The 10,431-nt window shown below is 57.6% G+C and overlaps 1 protein-coding gene across 1 annotated transcript; it reads right to left on the reverse strand.

The window, feature by feature from the left end:
* Positions 1 to 319: 319 nt before the first annotated feature.
* LOC309416251 (uncharacterized protein) lies at positions 320 to 10,140 on the reverse strand (the record flags this gene model as incomplete). Its single annotated transcript, XM_082015823.1, has 2 exons — positions 320 to 1,097; positions 10,083 to 10,140. The coding sequence occupies 2 exons, from the start codon at positions 10,138 to 10,140 to the stop codon at positions 409 to 411; spliced, it is 747 nt and encodes a 248-aa protein (XP_081871949.1). The 3' UTR covers positions 320 to 408.
* Positions 10,141 to 10,431: the final 291 nt, after the last annotated feature.

Raw genomic sequence — 10,431 nt, forward strand, 5'->3', positions numbered from 1 at the left:
GTGAGGACACTTCCATCCTCGCCAAGGTGCTCCGTAGGGGCTGGGCTTGTCTTGAGGACTCTGGACTTGCTCCTTGAAGCTCCTCCTGGCACCAGGCAGCATTTATAGCTGAGCCAAGGCTAGAAAACGGTCCATATCCCTCCCTTCCCTGGCCTTACAGATGTTTCCCCTCATCCTTAAGCATTTCACATCAAAGTTGCAACTGCACATTTTATTCACCTCTCCAGGCTACTGAGGTTTGGTAGCTCCGACTGCTTGTCCCCACTGGTGGAGCAGATGACACCAGCTCCTCCAGGAAAGCTCAGCTTTTGCTGAAAGGTGCTCTCAGAAGGTTGACCACCCCTTCCCTTCCGATTCCGGGGGTCTGCCCCTCTCACCCAAGCGCCCGGAGGTTGATGTTACCTCTATCTACGCGTACGGAGAGCGGCGGTGCTCACCTGCGCTCAAGGCACGCGGGACCTCTTCCATGGTGACCCCGGTGGAGAGGGAGGTCTTGCCATCAGCCGTGGCCGCAGCTGCCGTGGGGCTCCTCGCAGTCACTGGGGGGGACGTCGGCTCCACGGCCGGGCCGGCTGCCACGGCCAGCGTCCCCAGAGAAGGGACGTCCTCGGTCGGCAGCGGCGGCTGGGCGGTGCCAGGGCCGGCGAGGAGAGGCGTGGGGGACAAGACGGTGCCGGAGGATGAGGAGGAGGACGCCGGTACACCCGTGGGGCTGGGAGCTGCCCCCAAATCCGTCGTGCCTCTCGCCAAGCCGGCGGTATTCGCTGTCCGAAGACCCGGGGCTGTCTCCGAGGTCGGCGGCACCGAGCTGGGCTCAGAGGCTATGGAGGGGCCGTCGGCGAGGGAAGCAGGAGCGGGGGAGCGTGCCGCCGCAGGGCTGGTACCCCGGCCACCCCCCGCCGCCGGCACGGGGGACGCCCCGTCTCCGGCAGGTCCCGTGGAGGCGGGCAGCGAGGGCTGGCCGGCGGCCGGTGCCGGGCCAGCGGCACCCCTGGAGCCCGTTCCCGCTGGGACCCCCCCCGCCGGGCCGGCGGGGCCGGGCAGGGCGAGGGACCACGCCGCGGAGTCATCGCCCAGTCCTAGGAGCGAGGCAAAGCCGTGTCAGTAACGGGGAAGTCCCCGGGGCGGCCTGGGGCTCGGGTGCAGGCCGAAGGCTTCGGGAACGAGGCCGGAAACAAGTTTACCCCTATTAAAATGCTGAGAGCCAGCGCTCGCTCATTTGTCTCCGTTCCTTCGCGTGAGGGAGAGCCATTTTTTTTTCCATTTTTTTCCTCCCCTTTCCACTCTCCGGGGCTCAGCTCGGCCCGGGGCCCGCGCTGGCCGCCGGCTCCCTCGGCACGGTGGGGCCCAGGGAAGAGCGTGCCCAGGCTACGTGACCTCGGGAGGGATTTTTAGACTCCCCGGAGAGTCCCAAGCCCAGCGCTGGGAAGAGCAAGAACTTGCTCCGGTGAAAACAAGCCACCGGGAACTAATTATACAAGTGTGTAAGACAAAAAAACCCCCCCCACACACGGCAAAATGCTGGTTTTGTGGGAACCCTGAAGCCAAACACCCACCTCGGCTCCGGAGGCAGGAGCTTGGTGGTCACCTACGCGAGAAACAACAGCAGCGAGAGGACGGGCAACTATCGCGGCCGGGCATCGCTGGTGGGCGTGCAAGGCCCTCCTCCCCGTCGCCGAGCCACCCCCCAAGGAGGCCTTGTCAACCACCACGGCCGAATCTGCTGTCTCCCCCCCTCCCCGGGGCCAAACCGAAATGCCACCCACGCAGGTGACACTCAGGGTAGCGAGGAAGTACCCAACCCGCACCGGAGATGCGCTTTAGATGGAACAGGGCCATTGCTGGCCCACCACGTGGCTCTTACTGCACCAGGAATCCACAGCATGGGAAGGACTCAAATTTGGGAGCAGGGGCTGTGCAACATGGGGTTCTTCCAGCTAAAGCCCCTCACTGCTGAGCACCCAGGAGACAGCACCTCGTGCGGAAGGAGAGATGGAAACACGTAGCACCGGCGAGCAGGGACTCACTAAACCATCTTTTTGGTTGTTTTCAGCCATCAGTGCAAACAGAAGGCTGCAGGCATCTGAGGGCTCCACGCAACCCGCACACCTTCAGTGGAGGAGGACAGCAGAAGGGATGTCTGAAGGGACCTTTCATGAAGACGTGCTTTGTCAAGGAACTGCCAGAAAAAATGCTTGGCCAGGGATTTAAAGCCAGCTCTGGGGCACGGCTCCTACTAGAGCCCAAGGCATTTAGGAGCACAACTTCCTGGCCTGTTTGACGCCAAATTCTTCTTCCAGGCACTGTGGATATCCCTGTGATGGACTCCATCGCCCAAGCAGGAGGGCCTGGGAGGTGGAACTGAGGTCATGGGTGCTCTTCTCCCAGGGACTGGCACCTGGAGACACCTCTGAGCTTTCACCCTCCTCAGGCTCCCTCTCTCCCTCCTGCTGAGGCCCCAGGCTGATGGACCTTAGGATAAGGGAGAAGAGATGGTTGGGAGGCTGGAGTCTGGTTACCAAATAAGGCACCCGGCTCAGCACCCATGGTTTCCACACCCAGCCCAACGGCAGCACCAGGGAAGCTCCCAGACATCCCGCCTCCTCCTTCCCAGCTTTCCAACGCATTCCAGGCTCCTGCAAAGCTTCCGCTGTCAAGAGGGCACTCTGATGTCTCCTCATCCCAAGACCTCTACATCTCAGGCTTCCTGGTTAATACCTCACAGTTACTGCCAGGAGGACTTAAGCTGCATTACTGTGATCATCCTGAGCTTAAAAGCCACTAGCTCAGACGAACGCACTGATTTTCACAGCTTGGCTTCACCCCCAGCATCTCGCCAGGACCAAACCTGCCCACAAGAGCTCGCTCCATCCAACGAGCCTGATGGGTCCCCACTTGTCCTACAGAGGCTGGTGGCTCCCTTGATCAGTTCAGGCACCACACCACCATAAAACTATGTATTCCCTCTGCTGCTCCATCCCTTTGCATGACTCTCCACCCTGATGTGCCACCGGCAGCAAGCGTCAGGTCCCATGCTGGTGTGGTGGGACCTGCAAAGCACCTGCAGCAACATCTGGTAGGGACCAACACCACTGGGTGCATGTCTTTCAGCGGCCAGAAACAAGCTGCAGGAACCTGCCCCTTCAACGTGTTGACGCTGAGGTTCAAGTGATTGATTTGTGCCTTTTTTTTTTTTGCTTTTACCCTGGTACTCCCCCCCCCCCCCCGCCCCCTTGACTTTTCTTGACTTGGTTGAAGCATCCCCATATGGTCTTCCCAACACACCCACTTGGGGGGCAGGTGGTAGGGTACAAAAAAAGTGAGGCTGTCAAGACCGCATCTCCTTTTTTAAGATAAAGAAGGTACAAGCAGCATTTCTAGCAGGCACTGTTAGTCCACAACCTCCCGCATCCAAGAGATGAAGGTACCACCAGCCACGACCCCAAGAGAGCACAGCCTGACGGTTTTCCTGTCCGAGGGTGGGACGTGAAAGCCCTGGCTGGAGTCACCAGGAGCCTCGAGCAACAGGGTCGTTCTCAAGGGTTTGAGACCAGGCAGCCATCCTGGGCCTTATGGGAGAGGAGGTCTGGGTCTCCAGATGGATGGCGATGCCTTCACCTCTGCCGGCCCCCTGCTACCCTCTTGTTCCCCCGAGCCGTCACCTCTGGTTGGGCCATCCAGGACCCAGCAGCTGCCCCGGGGTCCAAGCTCTCACCCCCAGCACATCCCCCCCTCAAAGGCAGGCTGAGCCCCTTGGCACCAGAGGAAAAGCCCAGCCGGGGTCCTGGAGGCGATGCAGGCTGCTTCTGAGCCGGGCGAGGATGATGGGACACGAAGGACCTGGGGGAAGACCCCTCCTTGGCTAATAGCTCATCGTGTCCTTGTGCCACTGCACCCAGCTCATGGACAGCTTGCCCCACAGGTGGGTGCTGCCTGTCCCCAGGGAGCTGGGTGGCCAGAAGAACACCCAGCTTGCCCGCAAGCCCAGTCCTCTACCCACCCCTCCAAAAAGGAAGAGCGAAGCCAAGGTGAGGTCTTCCCTTGTTTCTCCAATACCTGGTCTGTAGGAGCTGCAGCTGTGAGAAGGAACCAGAGCAGTGCGCTGGGGTGAGGGACAAAAAACCACCATAAAACTTCTCTTAGGACCACATGACTCCCAAGACTCCACCCTGGCTTTGCTCTTCTTTTTCAGACAGAGAGGTCCTTTTTCTAGGTTGCCTCCTCTAGGAGTACGGGGAACCACCAAAAGAAGAAAAGCCCAAATCCCTACAACTCAACATCTTGCTCCTAAGGAACATGAAACCTAATGGCCTGCCCAAGCCAAGGAACCATCCACCCGGTGGAGCATCTCCCTCTCCTGGCTTCCGCAAGCCACGCCAAGGAGGAGGTCTCAGCCCGGCGGAAGATGACCGCTTCCCATGCTCCGCTCGGGAAGCGGCTGCCCACCCTGGGCTGGCAGCCTCTCCGGCAATGCCCTTCTCCAGTGCTTCAGAAGCACTCGTAGCAAGCTTTGAAATCATTCCACCAGCCAAAACACAGTGTGAGAAATAGAACCTAGAGGACATCTGTAGCCTGAGTGAATGACATCAGACGGAGCAGCCACACCACAGCCAACAAACATCCACTGATAAGGCCGAGACGGAACTTTCAACACGCCTTCTATCGTGACTCATCACATCTGATGTAACCACCAGAAGGTCCACGTGACCTCACCCACACGCCCCATGCAGTAGCGCTCTCAGCCCCAATTAACTAAGGACTCCCCACACCAGGTGCAGTACGTGATGCTCTTCTGACAACCGAGGCCTGAGGAATGATACAGGTTTCTGATACATGAATATTGTTTTCTTTCTTGTCCCTCCTAGCAGCTTACCCTGACTGTACATAAAAATAAAATCTAGCCCCTCCTTCTCAGGAAAAAAAATTACAAGAAATGGAGAATAAGCCACAGCAACAAAGAGATCTGTTGGTTACTTGGGCACCAAGAACACGCCTTGCTCATGCGGCAAGGTTGGTACCACTTTCTGTGCCAGCTCAGCAGCTGTTTTTGGGGCAGGCATTTATAAAAGCACCCAAACAACACAATATCCAAGAAACCAATTCAACTCATGGGTCTCTGTTTTGGAAAACAAAGGTCAACAGCGATCTCACTGCATACCCGTGAGATAGAGCAACAGTAGGTAAAGAAGGGTGAGGATACAGCCCCATCCTCTGCTCAAGGCAAAGGAATACATTAAATCTGAGGTCAAACAAAAAAAAAAAACACCAAAAAAGAAAATATCAGCTCAAACCAACAAAAAAAAAGACATTAAAGACAACCTAGGAACAACACAAATGCAAAAAACCCCCACAACACTATAGACATAGACATCCACCTCCCAGTTACAAGAAGAACTGGGAACCTGAGCCTGAGCCTAAATGGAGGTCCCAGCCCAATGGGCTGAGGGTGCGTGGGTGGGGGTCCCAGGTGAGGCTTGTTGGGGTGATCAGGGGCTATTAGCAGAGTTCAGGGCTCTGGCATAAAAGCTGGTGGCTGGAGGGGGCTTCTTGCTGCACAGAATTACTGAGAGTTTAAGGAGAAGCTTATGGGTAAGTAATTATAAATGATGGTGTGGCTGGGGGATGATGTGGAGGGGAGTTCTTTTACTGTTTTTAGGAGAGTATCTGGACCCTAAATGCCAAGGTAAGTTGATGAGTGATGTGTGAGGGGTTATATAATTTCCTTATGCTTCTTGCAGGTCATGTATTATGTTGTTTTTTAGTAAATAATGATCAATGGACAGCCCTAATGCTTTAGGTCCTGCAGCATGTGTTGGTTTATTACCAGGCTGAGTGAGGCCGGGCAATAAAGTGATTTACATTTAAATATAGGGTGAGGGCTTTCTGTTCATGACCTTGTTGGCTTGGCTTTGGTTTCTGTGGTGGGGGATTCCCATACTTTGTGCTATCTCTGGCAGTTCCCTTCCCCTTGGCTTTCGCTCAGGTGCAACTTCTATTGTGACCTTTCTGCTTAGATGTAGAACTGGTAGCATCTAGCTGTGGAAAGCTGAAGGTTAAAGGTCTCCTCGTGATGGCTACAGCTACATAAAACTGGTTCTTGTTTTGGGTTCAACTTGTTTTTCCACACCAGGCTGCCTCGTCTTCTCTGTCACCATGTAATTTGGGCTCTGGTGTTGCTCATCTCCTTTCCCTCTGGTCGGAGGGCCCCATCTGCAGTAAATGAGTGTCTGATGAAATGCTGTAGTGATATGGAAGAAGGATGATGTGGTGGTTGCCTTTCAATATTGAATTTGTGTCCTTGCTCCTCTAGGGCGCCGCTGCACAGACCCACCTTGTTATCCATGGGAAGGGAGAGTGGTGGGGTGATCCTGGGAGCAGCTCTGCAGGCTTGGAGCTCTGGCTCAGACCCAACGAGCTTTCCATGCTGTCTCAGGGCATGCTGCCACCCAGCCAGGTGGGTACTTGGGAATGGCAACTCTTAGGGTTGCTTCTGACTGCTGTAGAGCTTAGAATAGACCAGGGCCGACGCAGCGGGTCTCCAGCAACCCTCCACGTGCGTGCTAGTGACCTACAAGGCTGGCAGCGACAAGGAGCACCCCGGGGCCATGTGCTGCTTCCTTGCTGCCTGCTCAGCTCCTGCTGTACCACCTTTCTTTTCAGCCTCAGCCCATCTTGGCGACGGTACAAAACCAGTTCTGAGAGGGTGAAGAAACCAAGTGAGGAAATGAAGGGCCAGGCCCATCGACAGGTAAAAGGCGAAGCTACCCAAAACTATGTAAAGAAGTCAAGGCCACCAGACCACATCAAATCTGCAGTTGCTGTGATTTGCTGGCCAGCCAAGCTGGCTTCCTGCATAATTAGCATCCTGCTGCATGGTCATTAAGTGCTTTAGGTCTAATTGCTCCGAAGCCTGAAGCCTCCTGTAGCTAATAAACAGCTATGCAATGGAGATCAGTGTCCTGTCTCCACGTGTCCCTCACCATCCTGAGGCCCTGTCCCTCTGGGAGAGGCTGTCCCAAAGAGGCAGCTGGCCACGGCACCCCAGAGATGTCCATTGGTAGCCCCCCTTGAGAATGCAGCTCCCCAGGGGTTGCTGCTGAGCAAACCCACCAGTATCCAACTCTCTGGATGTAGGTGTTGCTCCAGCACCTCGTGGACATGCTTGGCCGGCCTTTTGCAAAAGGCAAGAGCAAAACCCATGTGACCAAAGACAAGGTTGGGGGTGTTGGGCAAGCTGGCAATGAGGGGCTCCAAGTGAGGTCTTCACTGGCTGGTGGGTTATGGCCTGGCTTGGAGCAGCAGCTGCTCTTCTCCAGGCTACTGCATGGGAGGAAGGAACTAACGTGGGGGCCTGGCTCGCTCCCGCATGCTCTTCAGACCCCAAGAAAAGCTGATGGAAGCAGATGGCTCTTAAGGAACCAGGAGGACAGCTTCACCATCCTGCAGTCTCTGCTCTTCCCAGCTAAAAACGGTAATGCCAAATTTTAAAATAAAGATGGTTGCCCGCACAGTTCCTTTGGCCATCTCCTTCCTTGCCTGGGGTGGGTGTCCCGGTCCTCCTCGGGCAACCACCTGCCCAACCCCAGCAGCAAGGGCTGTTGGTTGCCCGATGAACCCAGTTGTGACGGAACTGGAGCAGAAAAGAAGGTGGAGTGGAACATTCGGATGTGCACTTTCCCTCTCGGAGTGATGAAGCAACCTGTGGCTACTGCTCAAGAGACAGAGCTGTCCGAGGGCCTGGGGTGTCCTTGGCATTCCTGGAGCACCCTTGGGTGGCAGGGCCCGGCGTCCCCCGGGGGGTGTTGGCAGGCTGTCGCCTGCTGCGCTGGCTTCAGCTGGTGGCTGGCTGGCGCGGGAGCCTTCCAGCTCCCTGCCAGCTTTGCCCTCATCGAGAGCAGTAGCTTATGGCACCAGCTCTTCCAAAAGTGGGTTTTTTGCCCGGTTTAAAAAAAAATTAGTAACGTGTTTTCGCCTGGTTTAAAGAAGTGAGGTTTTTGCCCTGTTTAAAAAATAGTGGTAATGGTTTTTTGCCCTGTTTAAATTAAAGAAACTCGAGATATTGCATGTTATATTTTGTTTAAATTAAAATACCTGTTAGGCTGCACTTACTTCCCTGGGATGTTACCCCACAGCAGCCGAAACGGTGGGTCAGCCCCTGGGGCTGGCAGCAGGTCCTGCCTGCCTGGGCCCCTCAACACCTTTCCCAGGTGTGGACGTGGCAGCTCAAAGCAGCCCGTGGTGCCAGGTGCCGAGACCCCCCCCAAAAATCACATTTTCCTCCCCAGAGGCTCCTCCTGAAGCCTTTAAAGCCAAAAGCTGCCTCTTGTAGGTACTTCTAAAATAGCATGGCTACCAGCTGGGGAGCAGGGTGAGCCACTGAAGGGGCAAGTGGGCTTGTACGGGGGCAGGTGTCAGGTCAGGAAAGCCAAGCAGGTTGGAATTTACATCCAGGGTAAGACGTAATGATAGGATGAAAACTTCCTTGTGAGAGACGCTGTGATTTCATTACGTGGCCAGGCAAAGCCCAGCCTTGTTCTGCTCCTGCCCGGTGACGTCCTCCCTGTCACTAAGTCCTGAAGAATGAGCTCGAAGCATATTTAAATGATGGCTTTTGTTTTCTCATGGGTGATAAATATTTCTTTTGGGGGGGGTATTTTTCTTTTTTTGTTTTTTGGGGGGGGGGTATTTTTCTTTGTTTTTTTGGGGGGAGGTATTTTTCTTTTTTGGTGTTGGGGGATATTTTTTCTTTTTTGTTTTTTTGGGGGGGTCCTTTTTCAGGTATCATCTCTTGTTGGGTATTACCTCTTTTCTATGGCAGAAAAAAAAAGCAACTGAGAGATTTGGGGCATTGGGGGTGTTTGGGAGCAAGCAGAGCGCGCGGGGACCCTACTCCAGGGAACCCTTTCCTGGCTTTTTGGCCAAGCCCCACTGGGACTGTGCGGAGGGACGGTCGTGGGAGCAGCTTGGGCTTTGGCCCAGCTGCTGGGAAAAACCTGCCTCCCACCCCAAAGCGGCCGAGGGCTGACTCCGGGCACAGGCCGTGGCCAAATTCGGAGCAGGGGGAAGCCTGTGAAGGGAGCCAGCGGCATCGCCGCGGAGAGACGTGGGCGTCCATCGTGAACGCTCGCGCGTGGGGAGCATGGAAGGAAGAGGTAGTTGGCCGACTCCTCCATCACGAGGAGGAGGATTTGGCTGTCTCCCCCTCCTCGTGCGCTAGTGGGGTGGCTGCGCGGGGGCAGATCTTCCTGGAGCCGACGTAGTTTGGGGTGAGGGTTGCCAGCTCCTGGGGCCATGGCCTTGCCAGCCACCCTGTCGCGGAGGCCGCCGGCGGTCATGGCCCCTCGCTGCCGCGCGCCGAGGGCGGTTTAATGATAACAGCGGGGTCCGGTGTGTTTCTCTGCGCGTGGGTCCCGGTCGCTGCTGTACGCAAGTGGATTTTTCCCCTGTGCCTGAGCGAGCAGAACCCCCCGACCTGGGCGGAGGGGGAACCAGCAGCTGCTGTGGTGGGAAACGCGCACCCGCTGTGGACGCAACCCTCGCCTCCCAGTGTCTTGGAGGGGGGGGAATTTCTCCAGTGGGGTGTTCCTATGAAATAGGGGTGCTGACTGACAGTCTGAGGGGAGGGGGCGGGCTAGGGGAAGTGCTGGGTGGGGGGCAGGAGCCTCTGCCCCGGAGTGGGGTGGAGGAGAAAAGCCCCTTCAGAGCAGGGAAGTGGGGTGCAAGGCTGGTTGGAAAGCTCCAGCCCGGGTGGGGAGGCTGCCTGTGAGGAGGGGCTGGTGGTCCCCCAACTTGTCCTCCCGCACCCTGGCTTCAGGGACCCTTGGGGGGGGGGGAGGAAAAGAGCCACCCACGGGTGTCGGGGGTGGGGTATGAGTGGGAGCGGGGGTGTGTTTTGCTCTGCTGGGCCCTTCTCCGGGCACCCTGTCTCTGCCGGGGGGGAGCCGGGCTGCACCCGCCAAGGGGGGGGGGTGCCTTACCCCCTCCCGGTCCCCACCGCATCCCCCCAGCCGGGTAGCGGGGTGGGGGTCCCCAATAAACACACACACCCCCCCCCGAAGGCCGGTGCGGCGGCGAGCGCTTACCTGCCGGGAGGAGGAGGAGGAGGGCGAGGAGGAGGAGGCGGCAGCAGCAGCAGCCCATGGTGCCGGCGGCGGAGGCAGCCGCGGCGGGAGGGACGCACCGCCCGGCCCCGCCGCCGCCCGGGTTCGGCCCCCCGCACCTCCCCGCCGCGCCGCCCCCCCCCCCCCCCCCCAGCGCCGGGCGCACAGCGGCACCTGCCGGTACCGGGGCCCGGGCCGGGACGGCGGGTGTAGGATGGGGGAGCACCCCCGGCGCTGGGATAGAGGCCGTGGGTACCGGGCACCCTGCCGCGGGTGCGGAGGCGCTGGGCACCCAGCAGCGGTACCGGGTGCTGAGCACCCCGCCAGGATC

Source organism: Phaethon aethereus (genome assembly GCF_964289735.1).
Source record: "Phaethon aethereus genome assembly, contig: HAP1_SCAFFOLD_783, whole genome shotgun sequence".
NCBI classification, from domain to species: domain Eukaryota; kingdom Metazoa; phylum Chordata; class Aves; order Phaethontiformes; family Phaethontidae; genus Phaethon; species Phaethon aethereus.